The 23620-nt window shown below is 45.3% G+C and overlaps 1 protein-coding gene across 1 annotated transcript in view; it reads left to right on the forward strand.

Moving 5' to 3' along the window:
* Positions 1-17279, forward strand: part of RIC3 (RIC3 acetylcholine receptor chaperone) — a 50937-nt gene extending 33658 nt beyond the window's left edge. Inside the window, exons 4-6 of the mRNA XM_088450304.1 lie at positions 6704-6797; positions 11162-11307; positions 14540-17279. Of these exons, the coding sequence (XP_088306430.1) occupies positions 6704-6797; positions 11162-11307; positions 14540-15030 (731 nt within the window). The 3' untranslated portion in view covers positions 15031-17279. The remainder of the gene's footprint in view (positions 1-6703; positions 6798-11161; positions 11308-14539) is intronic.
* Positions 17280-23620: the final 6341 nt, after the last annotated feature.

The following is a 23620-nucleotide window of genomic DNA, read 5'->3' on the forward strand; positions in this document are numbered from 1 at the left end:
TCAGGTGCATACCCCCTCCTTTGCCTATGTCATAGGTGGATGTATAGGCTTGTATGGCCTTTTGCTGCTCCTCCATCCTCTGAAGCATATAGAGGGTTGAGTTCCACCGCGTCACAACCTCTTGCTTCAGGTGATGGCGGGGCAGGTTCAAGAGTGTTTGCTGGCGCTCCAGTCTTCGGCACGCAGTCGCTGAATGGCGAAAGTGGCCAGAAATTTTTCGGGCCACCCAAAGCGTCTCCTGCACGCCCCTGTCGCTTTTCAGAAAATTCTGCACCACCAAGTTTATTGTGTGAGCAAAACATGGGACGTGCTGGAATTTGCCCAGATGTAATGCCCGCACAATATTGGTGGCGTTGTCAGATATCACAAATCCCCAGGAGAGTCTAAGTGGGGTAAGCCACTGGGCGATGATTTCCCTCAGTTTCTCTAAGAGGTTGTCGGCGGTGTGCCTCTTACTGAAACCGGTGATACACAGCGTAGCTTGCCTTGTAACGAGCTGGCATTTCTGAGATGCTGCTACTGGTGACGCTGCTGCTGTTGCTGCGTAAGGTGATACATCTACCCAGTGGGCTGTCACAGTCATATAGTCCTTAGTCTGCCCTGTTCCACTTGTCCACATGTCCGTGGTTAAGTGGACATTGTGTACAACGGCATTTTTCAGGACACTGAGGACACTTTTTCTGACGTTTCTGTACAGTCTCGGTATCGCCTGCCTAGTGAAGTGGAATCTAGACGGGATTTGGAACCGGGGACACACTACCTCCATCAATTGTCTAAATCCCACTGCACTAATGGCGGATACCGGACGCACGTCTAACACCAACATAGCGGTCAAGGCCTCAGTTATACGTTTTGCTTCAGGATGACTGCTGTCTTACTTCATCCTCCTCGCTAAGGACTGTTGGAGGGTCAATTGTTTAGTAAAAGTAGTGGTGTTCCTACTTCCTCTCTGGGATGATGAACGACTCCCAGCAGCAGCAACAGCAGCAGCGGCAGCAGTAGGCGTAGCAATGCAGGATCCTCCAGAGGAATCCCGGATAGGAGAGTCAGTCATGCCAGTGACATGGCCTGCAGGACTACTTCCGATCCTGACTAAGGAGGAAATTGACGAGGAGGGAGTTGACGGTGTGGTTTGCAGGCGCTTGGATACAACAGGACAACGGGATTTAGGTGTCCCTGGACTGCTTACGGTCTTAGCCAAAGTTTCTGAACTTGACAGTAACTTTTTATGAACGCGCTGCAGGTGCCGTATAAGGGAGGATGTTCCTAGGTGGTTGACGTCCCTACCCCTACTTATTTCACCTTTACATATGGTACATATGGCAAGACAGTTGTTGTCCGGATTTGGATAGAAATATTGCCAGACCAAAGAGGTGGAATGTTTGGTCTTCTGCCCAGGCATGACCGTGATGGGCTTTTTCATCCCATGGACAACAACTGTCTCCCCCGGAGCCTGATTTAAACAAACCACATCACCATCAGAATCCTCCTCGCCAACTTCCTCCTCAGCGCCAGCTACACCAGTATCCTCATCCTGTTGTACTTCAACAGTGACATCTTCAATTTGCATATCAGCAAGTGGACTGTGGGTGCTCCTTTCAGCACTTGCAGGGGGCGTGCAAATGGTGGAAAGAGCCACCTCTTCCCGTCCAGTGCTGGGAAGGTCAGGCATCGCAACCACCACCACACTTGGACTCTCCTTGGGGATTTGTGATATCTTCTAAGAAAGCACAGTTCTTCGCTGTGCTTTTGCCAGCTTAACTCTTTTGATTTTTTTAGTGGGAGGAGGGCTTCCATCGTCATGTGAAGCTGAACCACTAGTCATGAACATACTAGGGATCGACCTTAGCCGTTCCTTGCCACTCCGTGTCGTAAATGGCATATTGGCAAGTTTACGTTTCTCTTCAGCTGATTTAAATGTCTTTTTCAAGGTCATTTTCCTGAACTTTGCCATTTGGGATTGTATGTGCCCTCTACTATGACATTGGGCATCGGCCTTGGCAGACGACGTTGATGGCATGTTATCGTCTATGTCATGACTAGTGGCAGCAGCTTCAGCACTAGGAGGAAGTGGTTCTTGATCTTTCTCTATTTTATTTTTATCGGAGAAAGTTTGGTCCTCCATTTATGTTATATCGATTTGATATATACGTGCGGCTAAACACAGAAAATAATTTTTTTTTTGGTTTGGACTGGAGTGTACTTTGTGGGTTACAGCACCCTTTAACAGTCAAGCCACCCGGCCCTTTACTTATGACACAGGCGCACGCTTGGCACTACTTTGTTGATGCACGTGCGGCTACTGCGCACACAATTCACAAACACAGAAAATAATTTTTTTTTTTGGTTTGGACTGGAGTGTATTTTCGGGGGTTACAGCACCCTTAACGGTCAAGCCAGCCGGCCCTTTACTTATGACACAGGTGCACGCTTGGCACTACTTTGTTGATGCACGTGCGGCTACTGCGCACACAATTCACAAACACAGAAAATAATTTTTTTTTGGTTTGGACTGGAGTGTACTTTCGGGGGTTACAGCACCCTTTAACGGTCAAGCCAGCCGGCCCTTTACTTATGACACAGGCGCACGCTTGGCACTACTTTGTTGATGCACGTGCGGCTACTGCGCACACAATTCACAAACACAGAAAATAATTTTTTTTTTGGTTTGGACTGGAGTGTACTTTCGGGGGTTACAGCACCCTTAACGGTCAAGCCAGCCGGCCCTTTACTTATGACACAGGCGCACGCTTGGCACTACTTTGTTGATGCACGTGCGGCTACTGCGCACACAATTCACAAACACAGAAAATAATTTTTTTTTGGTTTGGACTGGAGTGTACTTTCGGGGGTTACAGCACCCTTTAACGGTCAAGCCAGCCGGCCCTTTACTTATGACACAGGCGCACGCTTGGCACTACTTTGTTGATGCACGTGCGGCTACTGCGCACACAATTCACAAACACAGAAAATAATTTTTTTTTTGGTTTGGACTGGAGTGTACTTTGGGGGTTACAGCACCCTTTAACGGTCAAGCCAGCCGGCCCTTTACTTATGACACAGGCGCACGCTTGGCACTACTTTGTTGATGCACGTGCGGCTACTGCGCACACAATTCACAAACACAGAAAATAATTTTTTTTTTGGTTTGGACTGGAGTGTACTTTCGGGGGTTACAGCACCCTTAACGGTCAAGCCAGCCGGCCCTTTACTTATGACACAGGCGCACGCTTGGCACTACTTTGTTGATGCACGTGCGGCTACTGCGCACACAATTCACAAACACAGAAAATAATTTTTTTTTTGGTTTGGACTGGAGTGTACTTTCGGGGGTTACAGCACCCTTAACGGTCAAGCCAGCCGGCCCTTTACTTATGACACAGGCGCACGCTTGGCACTACTTTGTTGATGCACGTGCGGCTACTGCGCACACAATTCACAAACACAGAAAATAATTTTTTTTTGGTTTGGACTGGAGTGTACTTTCGGGGGTTACAGCACCCTTAACGGTCAAGCCAGCCGGCCCTTTACTTATGACACAGGCGCACGCTTGGCACTACTTTGTTGATGCACGTGCGGCTACTGCGCACACAATTCACAAACACAGAAAATAATTTTTTTTTTGGTTTGGACTGGAGTGTACTTTCGGGGGTTACAGCACCCTTAACGGTCAAGCCAGCCGGCCCTTTACTTATGACACAGGTGCACGCTTGGCACTACTTTGTTGATGCACGTGCGGCTACTGCGCACACAATTCACAAACACAGAAAATAATTTTTTTTTTGGTTTGGACTGGAGTGTACTTTCGGGGGTTACAGCACCCTTAACGGTCAAGCCAGTCGGCCCTTTACTTATGACACAGGCGCACGCTTGGCACTACTTTGTTGATGCACGTGCGGCTTCTGCGCACACAATTCACAAACACAGAAAATAATTTTTTTTTTGGTTTGGACTGGAGTGTACTTTCGGGGGTTACAGCACCCTTAACGGTCAAGCCAGCCGGCCCTTTACTTATGACACAGGCGCACGCTTGGCACTACTTTGTTGATGCACGTGCGGCTACTGCGCACACAATTCACAAACACAGAAAATAATTTTTTTTTGGTTTGGACTGGAGTGTACTTTCGGGGGTTACAGCACCCTTTAACGGTCAAGCCAGCCGGCCCTTTACTTATGACACAGGCGCACGCTTGGCACTACTTTGTTGATGCACGTGCGGCTTCTGCGCACACAATTCACAAACACAGAAAATATATTATTTTTTTAGCACTTGGGGGGAGCACCCCTGATGGACAGAGCACCCCCTGGACAACACTACAGCACTCCTTTAGGACTGGGACACTGCACAGGACTTTGGAGTGGACACAGCCCCTATGGAGAACTGACTGCACAACACAGTCCAGCCAGCCCCTATGGACTTTGAAGTAGTGGACACAGCCCCTATTAACAACAGCAGCACAGCACAACACAGCCAGCCCCTATGGACTTTGAAGTAGTGGACAACAGCAGCACTACACTACACTACACTACACTACACTACACTACACTACACAGCCCTAACTCCCACCCTCCCTCTTCACTGTCCACAGCCGAGTGAGAAAATGGCGCCGACGCGGGTACCTTATATAGGATCCAAAACCCGCGAGACTCGGAAGGCGGGATGGTGACGTTTTGCCTCGATTTCAGATCCGAGTCAGGCGGGAAAAGTCGAGCCTGACTCGGATCGGACTCGGATCGGGGGGGCTCGGGGGGGTTCGGATTTCAGAAATCCGAACCCGCTCACCCCTAATATATATATATATATATATATATATATATGTGTGTGTGTATATATATATATATATACATATACTGTGTGTACTGTATATATATATATATATATATATATTTTATATCTATAAAATACAAAATAAATGACCATTGGAGTATACCTGTGTGTACAGATAAATAATATTTGATAAAAAGCATATAGCAATCAATCCACAGCTATGTTGTCGGAATTTAGCCGAAGGAATTGACGACCTGGCCTCACTGACCGAGTAGTTAGCACTGTTACACTGTAGCCAAAAGGCACATGATAAAGTAGCAAAGGTTATAAAGTTCGCCCAGATATTTGATAAACTGCAATAGTATATGTTTGTGCATATAGGTTGGTGATAGCGACAAGCCTAATGTTAGATCAAGGATTCAGCATAACACCGTCCAACAACGGAAAAGTCTGTAGTAATTTTTAATAAAACGACATCAGATTATTTGTATTACTTTCAAGTTAAGCAAACTGGTGGGTAGTACATGCGGAGAGTCCTGAGCACGGCCCAATACACACACAGCATCAGAGGCGGCATCGGTCCGGTTGCTGCCTTTGGCTATGCTATAGTATTCGGAAACCATTACAATTAGGTGTGAATTCCAGGATACAAACGATTTTTCGTAATATTTGAGGCTGATCTGTTCAAAGATTTTCTGTTAAACAATTTTGCTCATTTCAGTTTAGAAATTATGATTGAACAGAATGGATTGTACAAAGAATTAACATTCGGTGGAATCCATAGCTCCCGATTATAGCGTACTGTCCTGCCACAAGAGGGTGCTGTGCACACCTGCTGCCCTATGTAGTGTGGGAGGTGGTGTTAATTGGGGAGGAGTTGGCGACAGCAGCACAGCCCTGAAGGTGAGGCAGACGTCCCCAGGGTGCCCCCCCCCCCCCCCGCAACTGAATTAATTAAAATGTGAATTTATTCTAAATTGAAACTCAGGGCCTGATTCAGACCCGGTCGCAAGTGCTGAGCGCTCGCAACCGGGTCGATGGTGGCCCAGAGCGCATGCGCACGACCGAGTCGGCTCCGTCGTGCGCATGCGCGATACCCGGATAGCGACGGGCAATAAGTTGCTCCGGGTCTCGTACCAAAGGGGGCGTGCTGTCGATGTTGAGTGACAGCACGCCCCCTTTGGTGGGTGGGCCGGGGGGAGTGGCTGCCCAAACGGAGGCGTTCCCATGAGAACGCCTCCGTTTGGGGGAGGCCCCACTGACATCACGAGTGATGTCAGTGGGAGAGATTTCGGCTCTGTTAGAGCCGAAATCTCTCTGGTGCTTGCGGCAACGAGACCCTACCACAAGGGTCCCTACCACAAGGGTCTTGACCATCGCGACCATCTTCCTGGCCGCTCGCTATGGCTGTGGGTGGTCACCCACAGCTATGTGAGCAGCCAGGAGGCCGCTCTAAAAAAAAAATAGTCCGGCCCTGATTCAGAGCGAGCGCTCTGTCAGAGCGTCCGGCTCTGAATCAGGGCCTCAGTTCAATCCTACACTCAACCAATTACAATGTGCCCCCCCCCTCGTCACATACCAGATACATGACCCAAAAGACGGGAGGAGGGGGGCAGGTGATTTACTGCAGTTCATTTATCTGTGTTATATGCACGTGAATGTATTATTGATCCTGTATGAGAAACCTATCCCCCCATCTGCAGACCCCTCTGACATGCGCAGAGATGTAATAACGAGAAATATAACATCCACCAAATAAACGCAGAGAATCCTAATTGAATTCTTTGGGCTATTTACCATTGATAAATCAGCTCTGGGTGTATTCGTTTGTGGGTTTCCCCTGCCCTTCCCCTTTCATTGCTGGGAGATGATGATGATAAATAGACTTCTGTTTCTAGCAGATTATCCTGTATTTATCAGCCTTTCTCTTTTTAGCCGACTACGAGCTCAGCCAACTGCAAGATAAACTGAAAGAAACTGAGGAAGCGATGGAAAAAATGATCTCCCGCCTGGGACCCAACAGCGAGAGGTATGGTTTCATTTAATGAAAGTCATAAATCACTATCTTTGGGGTAAAACATAAAATAAATACTAAATTTATGTTCCTTTTTTTCGCACTTGCTACGACAGCAAATTGCAAAATGTCGTTTTAATAAGCAGAATTATTAAAGAATAACATGATGTATGTGCCAGGATAATCTCTCGTAGGGTGTAACGTGCGTCACATAAGCCTCAGAGCCTTTCATATGACGGAATGAAATGAACCATTCAGCAGGGATTTCACTTCTATTAAATAGGCATCTCTGCACAGAGCAGGATTTGTGGGGTGTGGAGGTTCCTGTCTCAGTATCCCTCTCCTACACCCTCCATGACTTACTAAAATTTGCTGGGGCAGAACATCACATATAGGCCTATGTCCTCATAGACCAGATAAATAGTGTTACAAGTATTTATTTATATAAGGAGAACCTAGGAGAATATAAAATGAGCACATCTACTTTATATAATAATCTGCTAAAGTCTGTCCTATCTCCAACATGAATACGCAATGCCCCTCCCACTGCAGCAAGCGATGGGACAGACCGCTCTATTCCGGGAATGGGCAAGTATATATATCCGTGCGAATCGGGGAGTGGACGGGACATTTTACAAACCGTATAGCTACCTACTACATAAACAATCCCCATTGCTATTTTGTCATTTAGATCCAACAGGGTCACAGTATTGAATTTCAGCATCTAACGCGTCCTGCTTTATCTCCTCCACACACTGTAGGTTGAACCTGGTCAATCATTTTAGATTCCAGCAATGAAGTGTTCTGTTCATATTCTTTGGAATGCCATGTTACAGGCTTGTCCATCGGCTTTTCTTCAGTTGCTGCCCTGATGTCCAAGCGATAGGGAGCCATCAGCTCTCTAAATTGTCAAGTTGTTTTGCCCATATTATATAGGCCACTGGGCCAGATGGTGATACCACATTATTTGAAGAGTCTACCACCATGGGTATAATTAAACGTTTTCCCTGTTTCTAAATAATGGCAGGTATCACAGTTTGGACATTTTAAACAAGTGCGAGGACTTATTAATAATTCTGTTTCTGTTGCCGTCCATAACACCATTTCTGGTGATGTTTGTGTGGACAATTCTATCCATAATATTTATACCCCTTTTGAATGCTGTTAATGGGTTTTTATTTAGTAAATATTATTGACCACAGACACTGAAGCAAAAGTGTGGCTGTGGAGCCTCCCAGTGATAACCTGCCTTCAGGAGGGTTGGTGCACTTACAAAACAGGTGGATGTGGAGTCTACTAGACACTGTAGACCGTAATACGCTAGTGGCTCTCTGTAATACAGGACTAGACAATGTACTGTATATGCTCTAGCTCCTGGAATATTAATCTTTTGTTCCCTGTGTTGTGATCTTATTCCATCTTTGACTTGTTTAGCATTTTTTCCTTTTGTTGTAGCAATAGGCTCTTTTGACAAACTTCACAATGATGACCAGTCCTTCAGGCACTCTAGCACTGTCACCTGTGAATATAGCAATCATTTGTGACAGGGAAAGGCCCCGTTATTAAGGTGTATGCATGGTGACTAGAAACAGCCAACAAAGCATTCCTGTCCATTGATTGATAAAATGCTCTCGTTTCAGTTTTTCCATTTATTATGAAGTTACATTTTATCATACAAGTTCTCAATTCCCCTTGTGCTATACTTGTATGTAAACTCGATTGGTGAGTCCAAAACATTAATTCCAACGCTCACTGTCCAAAGCATAAGGAGATCATCTATGTAGCATGTATAGACCAGTATACTCCTATTTTGGTTTTGGTGAAGGATAAGGCCTTTCCTTGTTCAAACATGAACATGTTTGCTTAGGATGGAGCCACTTTAGACCCCATGGCACACCCTGCCAGTTGTAGGTAAAAAAACAAACTTTTTTTCATGTAAAAAGTAATTCCTCCTAAGGGTCAACTCTAGAAGATCCATGAATGACTGAGTCCAAGCCTTGGTTAGACATATTTGTCTCAAAAAATCCTTGGATGGCAATAGTCCAGCCTCATGCGGGATAGAAGTATATAGGATGGACACATCCATAGCACACAATGTTGTGTTTTTTTTAATATGTCCCACACTTTTAAGCAAAAGGAGCAGGCTAGTAGTGTCCTTGAGGTATGTAGGTTGCAACCTGATGATTGGGCGTAAAAGACTGTTCAAAAGCTGTAATACAGGCTGGCAACTATAATTATAGGTTTATTACATTTTGTGTCATTTCAGGACTGTATATAGCACAAGAACCACTGGAAAGTCCTGCACTAAAGTTTTATATACCCATTGACTGCTATTTTTATTAATTTGTAATCATCAATAAACCATCCAATTATTTCTTACATTTGTAGTGAGGTCTCCTGAAAGTTGTTTATATACTTCTCTGTTTGACTATTATCATTTCCAACCTATATTCCCATATATTTTGTACCAAAATTATTCCCCTCACCACCAAACTGCTGATCAAAGAATTATAAGCTTTCGTGAATTTGGCAAGTGAGCTGTCTAGAAGCCTAGTGAAGGATTCAATAGATGGATTAGAAGTCAGTGGATCAAAGAAGGATCTGGATCCTGAACTCAAGAATTTGTCAAAAACGGTGGTGCTATTTTATTTTGGTTGAGTTTGAAAATGCTCTTTTCATGTCAGTTTGCGGGAAGAGCTGTGAAATTCCCTTTGTCGGTTAGTGGAAATGTAGCAAAGTTCCTTTGTTTTTAGACTTTTATTTCAACCTCACTCAACAGTCTATAAGAAAGTTTGAAGATTGATCTGTCTTCTTAAAGACCTATGTGTTTTAAGTGCCTGTTTTTGCCAGCTCTTTTGTGGGGGGGGGGGTCACTTGGCACCTGTTGGCCACTCCTAATTGGAAAGTTGGGACTCTCATTTAATTATAGCCAATTATTCATTAACTTTGTTATCTAAGCAATCAACTTGGACAACGTTATAAAAAATAATTTAACTCTTATGTATCAGTTTAAAACTACAATTTGTTATACCAATTTTGATATCTTCCTCAAGAGTCACCTTGTATTCTGTCCCAAAAGTTTGAATCTTATTTCTTATCATACTGTGTATATATAAGGTTAGATTTAAAAAGTTTATAACAATTTTTTTTCAGTCTCCTGAGGAGGGAAGGGGTAAAGGTGTCATAAAATCGAAATAAAGGTGTCAATTGAGGAGTTTTGTGAGGGTGGATAATACTATTATACAGTACAGTATGTCTAATGAAATAATATCTCCATTTTAGTTGTCTGTGTAAATTGTGTATATCAACCTTCCAATCTAAAGTGCATTGATGGAGAGTTTGCACATTAAATCCCTTTAATGAAGGATACAAATCTTGATTTAGTTGGACTGTAGTCTGGTAAATTAAAAAATCACTTTATTTTTTAGTAATTTTCGGTGCTTGAGTGGGCACTTGTGTTTTTTTCCCCTGTTTTACAGGACTTCGTCTAATTTATTTTTTATATGTTTGAGTCTAGTAACGACATTTTCCCTTAAAAAAAATAAAAATAAAAGAGGAGTGTGAAAACAGAATGGTAATAGTTAGAATAAACCATAGGAGGTATGAGAATTATTATCAATAAATTATCTTGTACAATATTTTATATCACATCCTTCTAAAGGGAGCCCAATAATGTCTAATCTCACCTCTTGGTAACCAAGTGTAAACTCCGTTCACTTTGTCCGTTCTGTACTATTACCTTAAATTAGAGATCCCCGTGTTTTGGTTGTGGATCTAGATTCATCTTCGTGTTTTGGTTTTGCAAAACCACCCTCAAGTGTTTTGGATTCAAATAAATATCGATAAAAACAGCTAAAATGTCCGAATCCAAAACCCGGGTTCGGTTTTTAAATCTGAGTTCCGAACCGGTAACAGATCCCAACTGGGTCACAAAAGTGAATCTGAACATCGACTTGTTCTACTCGGAACCTTTGAATTTGGGTGTGTTCGGATTTCAGAATTCTGGACCCGCACATCTCTGCTTAAAATGAAATGAATCACCTCTAAATTCAGTTACAGTTGCTTTCAATTCAGACAACCAATCATCAGAAAATAAAATACCCACTGTAGCAGCACACCAAAGGCTCCATTCCCATTTGGACCTTAATCTGGCTCTGTGTGATGGTATAGAAGGTCCCTCATACGAATAGCACTGTATGGACCGTGACACTTACTTCCGCCTTCCTGGTTCAGAATTTAGATCTGAATAAGAATGTCCCATATAAAGAATGAATATTTGATGCACAAGGTCTCCAAATCCACCTTTCTACCCGAGTGACCACGTCACTCTAGTCTTATAGCACCGACGTTGGCTAAAACTGTTTTTCTTTTCTGTTAAGAGTGGATAATGTCAGCACCAGTGAGGAGCAGCAGCTACTCGAGAGACTGAAGGAAATCACCAGGGTCATGAAAGAGGGCAAGATTCTGGATGGGGTCTCCCCAGAACAGGAGGCAGAGGAAGCTCCATACATGGAGAACTGGGAAGGTATGTGTTGTATGGTTTGGTAACGGCACAACTCCGTCAGCTGTGCAAACCTGATAAGGAAACATCTCCAAATCATGTAACACCCTATTTTTTAAAGTGGTGGTTATAGAGAAGTGGATCATTGGTCTGAGAGTTTTATGATACTCTAGATCCCATTTTCAGAAGTTCCAATTGGAAATTTGATCAAAGCTGCTCGGTTCAACGTGCTCAGACTTTTATGGACATATGAAACAGGGTCAGGTTTTGCAAAAGTTTAGATTTCTTTGGCGATTTATTATTTTGTATTTTCCCAAAATATTTTTATATTTCGGTTCTTTACAATACAATAGAAGACATTGTTAGGAAATCGGAGTGACAGAGAGCGAAAACTAAGGTTTTTCTTCTTTTTTTTATATGCAAAACTAGGTTGGTGTTTGTCCCAACTTAGAATACAGACCACATGGTGCTGGGGGGTGAGGCACCGTGATGGCCCATGGTTGCCATGCAGCCAGTAGCTCTGTCCAAGTAGTGCTCTTCTTTCTAGTGCCGGAGGCCCCGCCCCCTCAGTGTGACATCACAACATCGTGTGTTCTGGGGTGCAAGGCATCACAGAGCCCTGCACCAGCACTGAAGCTGCATAGTGCGATTTTAAATGATCCTATAATTGTTTTCTATGTAAATCCACGATTTAGGAAAATAATTCTTTAAAGTGACAATCTAAACATTAAAATGAGCTATACAGAGTTCATAGATGTCCCCTAAACTAAGAAGTACTCACTATGAATGAGTAAATTGCATATACAATTTTAATTTGAGAAAAGGGCTGTCTGTATTACAGAATTATTTCTCTCCATTCATTTAGAGAACAGTGGGTCTGATTCATTACGGATCGCCATTTGGGATCACCGCTGCGATTACACACGCAGATCCGCTGCGAAAATGTGCTACTGCAAGCTATCGCAAAGCCGTTGCACTGCCAGCATAGACGCCCACTACCTCCCACTACCGCTATCCCACATCCATAATACCTTGTAATCCTGCGTATACATCGTAACATTGGACCCATACATATATATATATATATATATAAAATGTATTTATAGGTAGAGAAAGATAGAGATATAAATATATATACAGCATAGACAGGAGAGGCGGGGGAGAGGGAGGGGGCTGAGAAAGGGACAGCGAGAGAGAGGGAGGGAGAGAGAGGTATAGAGAGAAAGGGAGAGAGAGAGGGAAGGAGTGAGACAGAGAGCAAGTTAAAGGAAGAGAGGGGGAGAGAGAAGGGAGGGATGGAGGGAGGAGGGGACAGAGGGGGAGAGAGAGCATGCACACACTACCTGTTCCAGCTGCAGCATCAGCTCTTTCTGTTAGGGATGGCCATCTTGATGGTTTATGTCGAATGCTTTTGCCATCGATGGGGAAGAACCAGATGGTTTCCCTCCTTCGATGTCTTAGCATAATCGATTTTTTATTTTTTTACTTACAAGTGCCGGGACACGGAACATTGCCCCACCCCCCGACTCGACACCTGCGAAGCCTTGCCCGCCAGGTTCTGACTGGCCCACGGGCCAGTCAGTAAAAGAACATGGATGATCATCCATTGCATAGTTGGTAACAGTCGATGGCTTCTTGTTATTTTGCCATCGATGGTAACCACACCTATGGTCATCTTTACTTTCTGATGTATGGGGGTGGGCACTTCACGCATTAGGCCCCGCTCCCACACATGCACCTGCAAATCACTGCATTATGATGCAAGGGGGCGGGGCTTCCATAGTCAGCCACGGTCGGGTCCATCAGTGTCAGTGAGTGTGTGCTGTGTATTATGCTGCTGGGAACTGGCCAGGGACAGCTCAGTGTGGCAAGGTTCCAGTCAGGATTTCGGGGCCCCTGGGCAATCCCCCGTTCGCCCCTCCTATTATCCGGCACTGATTGACAGCACCAATAGGGACTCACTTACATTTAGGAGTATATAGACTTACATATTTAACATCTCTGAAGGCTCCAAACATGTTCCAGGTACAATCATCTGTAGAACTTTTCTTATACTGCAAAATATGTGGGTCGAGGTCTCTGTTTACAGTTCCTGTTAAATTATTTTTTTTTGTTTTTCAAAATATGTTTCAAAACAGTACTTAAATAATTTTATAGTATTTAAATATTTACTAACACTAGTCACAGTACGCCGTCCACATTCCATGTTTACCATTTGCATATAAATATGAAAAAAATGTTTCAATATAAACTCTAACATGTGAGAACCATTTGATCTTAATTGTACAAATGAATTTGTTCAACTTTCTCTGATTTTTAATTAGTCAAAATTTAGCAAACTATGTAAATTTTCTGTTAATTTGGCAAACCACTTCAGTCATTTCCGGTTAAAAGTAATTACAGCTAAAAGTTTGCAAATGTTTGCTAATATGTTTGGGTTTCTGGAAGTAACTATTACTATTTCTGGAAATACTAGAGATCAGTGAGAGTGTACAAAGGCCCTCATTCAGAGCCGTACGCTCTGAGCAGAGCGCACGCTCTGAATGAGGGCCGGGCTCCATTTTCATGGAGCGTCCTCCTGGACGCTCGTATAGCTGTGGGTCACCACCCACAGGCTATACGAGCGTGCATTGTGATGGTCGCGATGGTCTCGACCATCGCGACCATCGAATTTGCGAGCCGGAGCCTGCGGTTGAGGTTTTCAACCGCAAGCTCCGGAGTGATTTTGGCTCTATCAGAGCCAAAATCACTCCCACTGACATCACTAGTGATGTCAGTGGGCCGGCTTTTGACGGGAGGCGTTCCCATGGGAACGCCCCCGTCAGGGAGGCACGCCCCTGGCACGCCCACCAAAGGGGGCGTGCTGTCAATCAACATTGACAGCACGCCCCCTTTGATCGGACACAACGAGCGAAGGACTTTCCTTCGCTCGTCGCGTCTGGCGCATGCGCACGACGGAGCTCCCTCCGTCGTGCGCATGCTCAGTCCATAACATCGACCCACTTGCGAGCGAACTGCCGCTCGCGAGTGGGTCTGAATCAGGCCCAAAGTGTACAAAGAGTATTTTTTCTTGAATGAAAAGAGCACATAACTTTATAGTCTTCTACAGCATAACGTGAAAGCCTTCTACAGCAATGGGTGCACTTTAATTTTATTAATATTGTTTAAGACTTTTTGTTTAGATGTCTTGAACTGGTTGCTTTCCGTTTATTTATATATATATATATTTTTTTTTTTTAATTGTTGTGTAAAACAGGTTACCCAGAAGAGACATATCCTATTTATGACCCATCAGACTGCAAGCGGAAACACAACACGATTTTTGTAGACTGCTCTGTGCTGTCTCAACCCTCAGCGGAGGAGATTGCGGAGCAGATGGAATTTGCTGAAGTCTACGATCGTTTATACGCAGAGAACCCGGAAGATGACAGCAGTAGCGGGGCTGCAGAATACAAACTTCATACTGATCCTCCGCATAGCCGTACTGTCGCGCCAGATGAGGAGGAGGTCTGCGCCGGAGGCAACGCTGAGATGTGGTGCGATAGTGAGGACGATGAAGATGATCCAGCGGTAATAGCGGAGAATGCGGGGTTCGGCTCCGACAGCGGTGGCGAAGGGGATCCGTATGTGGGTGATTGTATCACACACTCACCCATGGATGGAGAGCCACCAGGATCAGTCATGGACTCCAACCAAGAGGGGATAGATACTGTACGGAAAAGGAGCAAAAAGTCATCGGAATTCTAAACAATCTAGGACAAGCTCTTGTACTCTTGTAATGTACCTTACATACACAGGTGTCATGGGATAGGGGGAACCCAATTTTCAGTCTTATAAACCCAAGCATGGAGCAGACATGGTGACCATTATCTCTACCAGAAGGCGAGAGGGCAAAATATTCACACTTGGACCTCTACATCCTACTTGTGAGCAGCTATAGAGCTCTCACCATACTATGGATTAATTCAGCAATCCTACGTCCTGAAATGGGGAGATGTAGACTTTGATCATCCTTTTGACTGCTGATCTCAAAATGCTGCCTATAATTGAGATACCTGACACGCAATGTTATGTGTGTTCTAGTGCACTCTTCTCTGCAGACCATCTGTGTGCAAAATTCTTAGTTGCGTTGCATGAACATCTCACTGTCGCTCTTATTTTACGCAGACTGTGTCGGGATGACGAACTGCAGTGTGATTCAAATTGATAGAACAAGTCAAAGGATTTTCAGATTGACTCATGTATGTTGTTAATCACTGTGGGCTTTTTAACTTTTAGCCATCCGTTGTTGTGCCTACGGTGATCTATAGCATGCGTATTATGCATTGATCATCCAGTGTTCCTGTCAGACAGGAGTCGGCAATGCCAAGGAAGTAAAATGCACAGCAAATACTGTTCTGGTTAGTGAAACTGCTACATAGACCGCACCTATGGCTTATGGTAAAGTTCGATATAGATAGGAATGAAGTCTTGACCTCTTTACGCTGCTTGTTTAATGATACCACTACCGGCTTTGTTACATTGCATAGGGGAACGGGGTTATTTAATGTACAGTATGTTATGTTTAAAACTAGATCAGTCTCTTGGACCTTTGTTACCTCCAAATATAAGCAAATACATTTGAGCACATTGAAATACATCGAAATACATAAATAAGCTAAAACCAGTAGGCACATAGGTAAGTATATTGGTTCAGAGAAGGAGCAGGGGGGACAATTGGTTGTCTAGGATTCTGAACTACTTTAGAAGAGAGTGCATCACAGACATAAAGGATTATTAACCAGTTAGTATGATGCCACAGTCCACAAGGCAACCACCATTTCCATGATACATATGTCCTGAGCACAATAATAAAGTCCTGGGGACCTATTTCTCAAGGCTTTCTGTCCGATCATTGTGGTTTCTGCAAGCTGAGTTTCCTCGCTATTTATCATGGGGCCTACGCAGGTGATATTGCAGTTATTCCTGTATTAATGGCCGAATCGGAGCACACTTCCATCCCCATACACTGCTATTGTGCAATGGCTCGCTCTTTCCTATGACAGAGCTCCTGGAAGCGCACAGGGGGATCCAGCGAGATTCCCCCGCCTCCTGGCTCTTACACTGCGCAGGCGGTACCTATGGTAGAGGATGCACAGTAACACTACAGACGCTGCAAAGGTGAATGGCTGTACTGCAATGAAGGCAATGTATCTATCTCCTTAAAACTTGTTCCTAAATCACCTTAAATATCGGTGACATGGGGAAAATTAGTTCTCGGGGAACATCTCACAATTTTGATAAATATTCTACCTAGAAGCAGAATTTTTAAAGTGCAGCTACATGAACTGTGTGGAGGTGATTTTGAGGTTTATGTAAACACTGAGGGTGGGTTGATAATGTGATAAGGAACTGGGGAGTAGTTGAGGACAAGCTTTTAGGAGGTGGTCTTTTATTGATCTCATTTACACGAAAGTGCCAATGTATTTCTTAATATAAAACGATTGTGGCAAGATCAGGGTATGGATGCCGTCTCCCTGGGTAAACGGATGGACCTGTCATGCAGCAGCTAAGTAGTAGTACACCAGTCCAGGGCCTTGGAACAAGTAACAGCAGCTAGTTTTATTAGCAGCACACAAAAACAAAAGAAAATCCTGGCTGCCCAGCTCTAATAAAACAAAATGATTCCCTCTCTGAGTGGAAGGGCCTAATGTCCCTCTCACAAAACAGAAGTCTTTAGCACAGCACTTACATTCAGTTATCAGTGTCTCTCAACAGGCCGCTGATGTGTTCCCCAGACTGTGAGAGACTGACTACAGAGACTGACACACCCTTTATCAGTCTCTCACAGGTGGTCTGGCAATCAAGGCTGCTAATCAGCTTCTGTCTACCAGACAGGGGCTAAAAACCTGGGGGTTTTGACACTCAATAGAACAGGCAATTTGTTTTTTTCCATTTATAGAGCTGGGCTGTACAAATTTACTGGACTCAGAAATAAAAGTTCCATTTACAAGTTATACTGTATTTGTGGAGGTTTTTTTTCACACTTGGTAAAATCAGATCATTTGTGACCATTGTAAAATAAAAGTACATAACGTTCTATTTTCCTTATCTGCCTTTTATCTCTATTTTTAGTTAGAATAATCTGGAGAGTGGTGCCTAAACTGAATACAATGTAACACTTCTGTTCAGGCACCCTGCTTAGTTGGAAAATACAAGGTACCCCCGCCTGAGAGCTTCTGCTGAACAATAATACTCCGGTATGTGCTGGAACTTTGTAACAGATGTTATATTTCTGGATAATTCAATTTCCCAGCTGACTGTGCAATGTTGTTTAATGCTATTTTTGAATACCTTTTGTGCCTTCATGAGCACATTATACTTATCAGCTTGATCCTAGCATTTAACTATAGAAATAATTCCGGGACCAACTATTTCTGCAGCAATTGCACACAATGCGTTAATCGAGCAAAACGGTTTATGAAGATTGGTCACTTTTGGCAACATGTGTTTCCTCCCGATGCTTAGAGATTGTTTCTATATCAGCACAAGATGTTATCAAGAAAGTAGCCAATTAGTTTATTAGGATCCAATAACATCACTTAGGCATTTGTGTGCTGCACACTCATAATGACATTACAGCGATATTAATGGTAAAAAACCATTGTGCTATGTATAAATAGTGAGTTGGGTATGAAATACTGGCGGATGACTAGTTCCTGGGGGTGCCTAACCTCCCCCCGATTGTGCCTAACCCCCCCTTCCTGCACCCTAAACCTAAGTCTCCCGGGGGGGTGCCTAACCCTAACCTCCCGCTGATGGTGCCTAACCCTAACCCCCCCTTCTCGCACCCTAAACCTAATTCTCCCAGGGGGGTGCCTGACCCTAACCTCCCCCTGGTGGTGCCTAAACCTAACCCCTCCCCGTAGCCTAACCCTACCCGGGGGTTACCTAACCCTAATTTCCCCCCGGGGTCCCTAACACCCCTTCCCCGGGCTAACGCGAAAACTTACCTGGATCCTATTTTTGGGATTCCGGCGGTAGGGAACACACCGCCGGTATTCTGATCCCATTCGGTATAGCGGCGTTGGCATTTTGCTAGGCGGCATTCCGTCAACACAACACAGTGCAACACAACAAAAAAACAGTAACGGGTGGGATGGTGGGTTGCAAAGATCCAGCAAAAGTGGCTGACTTTATGCAAACGAGCCAATATATAGCATTCATCTGACCACCCCCTCCCAGCATATCATTGGCTCCAGCAACCAGCTGACCAAACTGAACTAGTTAACTGCCCAGCAACAGGCTGTCAACATCCAATCAGCAAAAAAACAGTGTTCTTATCTATTCTTAAGCCTATTCAGCTTTCGTCTACTATAAGATATACATTGGTTTATTGCCTCTAACCCTTAACAACCATAACTAGCTTACTTAACTTAAATAATAAATAACGACATAGACAACCAGAGCTTGGCTAAAAAAGGTCACAGCTTTTTATTCATAATCATATTAATTAACGTAACCAGAGACGCTGCAGGCTCAGTTCTAGCTTTCACCCCGCTCAATACTCGAGGGACGACTAAAACATCCCCCTTCTAGACGCACTAATGCTGCTAGGGTCTCACTTCCCTCATGGGCCAATCCGAGGCGCTTCTGTACAAAACCGCCCGGGTCCCCCTGTACGGAGCAGGACAAATTCATTATGGACATCGAGGGCAAGTAAGTTATCCTGCGCCACATAAAGCCACTGAGCTGCAGCGTACTCCCACCAAAGCCAGGCCTTCAAGGAAACTGGCCTGCCACCCAAAACAATCTAGCCCAAAAAGGACAACAAATCCTTAATGAACAAACCAAGACCCAGGCCATTCAGATGCACCCCGTCCGGGGACTAACCACCAAGTCATCAATTGACTCAACATGCCTTGCCACTGCCGCATTCACCTTCTTCCTTGCCCTGTCCAGAGCACCATGCTTACGCGCACCTCTCCAAGTCAAACGCGGCACCATCTCGGACCAAACAATCCTCACATCCGGCCAACGCAACCGCACCTCATCCAAAACCTCATGCAAACAAACAATCAGCTCCACACCTTTCAAATGCCCTACGTCATTGCCCGCACACCCCATTTAGCCACAGAAGACACAACCAAAGCAAGGACGGCCTCAACACGCAAACCACGCACGCCAATCCAACACACCTTTTGCCCAACAAGCGACAAACCAGCACTCTTAGCCAAACCATGTAGTTCTGCCCAAAATATATGAGTGGCCCACAAGCCAAACCTGACCGTCTTCCGCTGCAAGCACTGTGAGAAAAGAAAAAACCCTTACCGTGAGAACCGCACCAAACTCAAACCAAATGGACACAACTTATGAAAGAAAACATAGCAACTAACTGGCAAGGATGCATGAGGGGAAACAAGGAACCTGAGTGAAGAAGAAAAACTAAAAAACCTACCCGTGAACCAAAGTGGGCCAGATCGAGGCTCCCGGGAGGAAAAATGTAAAAATCCCTTCATACCCCAATTGTTGAACGCTAGTCGTTCGATTGACGGGGAAACAACATTTTCGGGTTGACGCAAGGTGCGCAACTACAGCTTGTCGCAACGTACATGAGTCTTATAAATAGCTGACTTCCAATGTCCTACCCTTTGTATGGCTGCGGGAGATGCTCCCCCGATGGCAGTGCAAGTAGCGAAACGAATGGGTACCATAAGCTGAAGCATCCATACCTAACTCTACCAAACCTCGTTTAAACACAGCAGCAAATTGAAATTTAGTAAGCGGTGTAAGATCAGAATGCAACAACCATTGAATATCCACAGGAATGAAAAGACAACAGGTAAAGTGCAGCAAAATTAAGGAAAGCACAATGATAGAGCAAAAGCAATATTTAGACAATAGGAATGCTGGGCTCTGTAGTGCAGCGGATAGCTGGCATCAGAAGTTCATCTGGAATATAACAAAGGGCCTGATTCAGAGCTGAACGCTCTGACCAGAGCGCTCGCTCTGAGTCAGGGCCCTCCTACCTGTTTTAGGAGCGTCCTCATGGACGCTCGCATAGCTGTGGGTTACCACCCACAGCTATAGCGAGCGTCCATGATGATGGTCGCGATGGTCTTGACCATTGCGACCATCGGGCTTGCGACGGAGACCCTGCGGTAGGGTCTCGCAGCCGCAAGCCCTGGAGTGATTTTGGCTCTATCAGAGCCAAAATCACTCCCACTGACATCACTAGTGATGTCAGTGGGGCCGGCTTGAGATGGTAGGCGTTCCCAACATCGACAGCATGCCCCCTTTGGTGCGAGACCCGGAGCGATGGTGAGCCCGTCGCTCGCCGGGTCTCGCGCATGCGCACGACGGAGCTCCCTCTGTCGTGCGCATGCGCAGTGGGGAACATCGACCCGCTCGCGAGCGGGTCTGAATGACCCCCAAAGTCCACAGCAATCCACAGGCACAGCGGGGATTTGGCAGGAGTCCAAGAGAAGACCTAAAAGCAACGTTGCACAGACACTGAGACACAGTTAGTAACAGGCTTTATACTAGAGGTCTGTGATCCATAGGAAGTTTCAGAACATGTGACCCAAACGGAAACAGGTTTGAAATAATGAGCAATATAGGAATCCCACAACCTGACGACACCTGGGAAACAGATAATCACTTTAACACTCTATCCCCTGAATGAGAAGCATATCAGCAAGCAGGATAGCTCCTCCAATGACCACAATGGAACTTTGGCAAAAGTAGTCTATCTTTATGTACTGAAATAGTCGCAGTCCTGACAAAGAGACCCCCACTAACGCCGCCACCACGGAGGCCTTGGACCGCCCCTGCTGATAACGATACCAAACAAAGGAGAAAATCAAATCCTCCATAGACGGCTGAGCACAATAAGCTCGCCAATCCTGCCAGGCAGACAAGCACTTCCGTAGAGTCGCTGGAGCCAGCAACCGCAGCACCAAACTTTCTAAGCCGGCCTGATAATCTGCCACACAAACGGGGGGCAAATCAAACCAACAACAGAAGCTGACGGAGCAAGCAATTTGAAGCGCGCAAATTGAATACGAGACAAGGCATCTGCAATCTCTTCAACAACCCCAGGGACATGACGTACTCGAAATCCAATATTTGCTTCTAAACCTCGCAAAACTAAATGACGAAGTAAACGCAACACCAAAGGTGAAGACGATCTTTGCTGCTTGATGGCGTGAACTACACCCAGATTGTCGCACCAGAAAATAACATGACGATTACTCAGTCGCACTGACCAGACTTTCACTGCCACGACAATCGGGAATAGCTCCAACAGCAACAAGTTACTCGTAAGACCCTCATCGCGCCAAACTGAGGGCCATGGCGCAGCGCACCATTCCCCATCAAAATAGGCCCCAAAACCTGACGAGCCAGCCGCATCAGTGAAAAGCTGTAACGACTCATTTGCCATTGGAGGCAAAGGCCAAATGCGTTCGCCATTAAATTGAACTAAAAACCTGGCCCAAGTACGGAGATCATCTTTAATCTCTGCCGACAGACGAACATGAAGATGAGGCCGGCTCGACCCAGCAGTGGTCCTCTCTAACTTCCTGCTGATAACTTGACCCATGGGAATTATACGGCAAGCAAAGTTAAAGGAACCTAATAGCAACTGAACCACGCTCAATCTATCTGTGTCTGCCGTCAAGCACCCCGCAATTTGCTCAAGCAACTTACTAACCTTGTCACGCGGCAATCGACAACAACCTGCAACCCTATCTATATCGATCCCCAAATAAGATAACCGAGAAACGGGGAATTCAGTTTTATCGCACGCTACCGGAACCCCCAACACATGGAAAAGGGCCTGAGAAAAAAAGAGGAGGTCCGAACAGATGTCATAACCTCCTGGACCTATAAAGAGAAAGTCATCCAAATAATGCGCCACACCTGCCTGTCCAGTGCCAGCCTGAACACACCAGTGTAAAAAGGAACTGAATTTCTCAAAGTAGGCACAGGAAACCGCACAGCCCATGGGCAATCATTTATCTACAAAATAACCTGAAAACCCATAAACTGCATAGCATCCGGGTGTAAAGGCAACAAACGAAAGGCGACTCAACATCTAGTTTCGCCAAAACTGCGGACCAACCCCAAAGCCTCGTCAAAAGACTGATAAACTACTGAACAGAACTCCTCAGGGATGGCAGCATTAACACACTCCCTGGAGGATAGGACAAATGCTGGATTAACCGAAACTTACCCGGCACCTTCTTGGAAAATCCACCCACGGGAGAGATACAGAGATCCTGCAGGGGAGGACAACGGAAAGGACCCTCCATCCGCCCCAGCAGCACCTCCGCCTCCACTTTGGCCCTTAACACCTCAGGATAATCCCTGGCAGAGCGCAAGTTCCAAGGTGCCCTAATCAGCAAAAGGCCCCACTATCGGTAAACAAAAACCAAATGAAAAACCCTGCAACAAAAACAGTGAATCCTCCTTGAAAGGGGACAACTCGAGCCACCTAGACAGAGCACAAAAGAAAACGGGCAACCAAGCCTTAGTTAGCTCCTTTAGAGTTGTCCCCTGGGTTGTGGGCTGCACCCCCTGACCCACGTTGGCTATCCTTTGCTGGGTGCTCACCTCTGCAGAGACGACACGAGTGACGAAAATGACAGCCCGACCCCCGAGAGCATCTGGAGACATTAAAGGCGAACCATTTGCCTTTCTCCACCCACGGCGTCCCTGACTTACCAGCAGAAGATGTTCTGCGAGGCGGCACCACATCCAAGGGGGCCGACGTTGCTGCGACACCTCCAACCAGACCTCGACATCTTTAACCCCAAAAGACAACACCAACCTGCCGTCATGCTTTCGTCTGAACTGGGCGTCATATTTGCGCCATGCTAAATTTCTGGACCTGACAAACATGTCGTGCATCAAAAATATATACTTGATAATGTTGCCATGCTCCTCAGCCCGCGTCTCCAATTAGCAAGCTGCGAAGATAAACATGCCCTTCAACCAGTTGTTATAGCAACAAAAGGCTTCCTCACCCATACCACCCGCCTTTTTACCCTGAGTGAAAAAAATCCACAAATTTCTCTTTGCGGATCCTTACTCGCACACTTGTGTGTAAACCGCGCAGCACCGCTGTATTTGCACAATGAACCGTGTCAGCACCTGTTTCCTGATCCCTCATCATCAGCCTTCCTAGCAGTACTACCTGACTTTTTGGCTAAATGCCGCGCAACCATCTTAGCAATCTTACGCGGACACGCAGGGGAACCGGAGGAATGAGAAGAAGAACTAGAGTCAGACGAAGACGAGTGAGATAATCCATACTCACCAGAACCAAAGGGTCCAGGAACCTCCTCTTCCATGC

The sequence above is a fragment of the Taudactylus pleione genome, unplaced genomic scaffold, assembly GCF_031769625.1.
Source record: "Taudactylus pleione unplaced genomic scaffold, aTauple2 ptg000515l, whole genome shotgun sequence".
Lineage (NCBI taxonomy): Eukaryota > Metazoa > Chordata > Amphibia > Anura > Myobatrachidae > Taudactylus > Taudactylus pleione.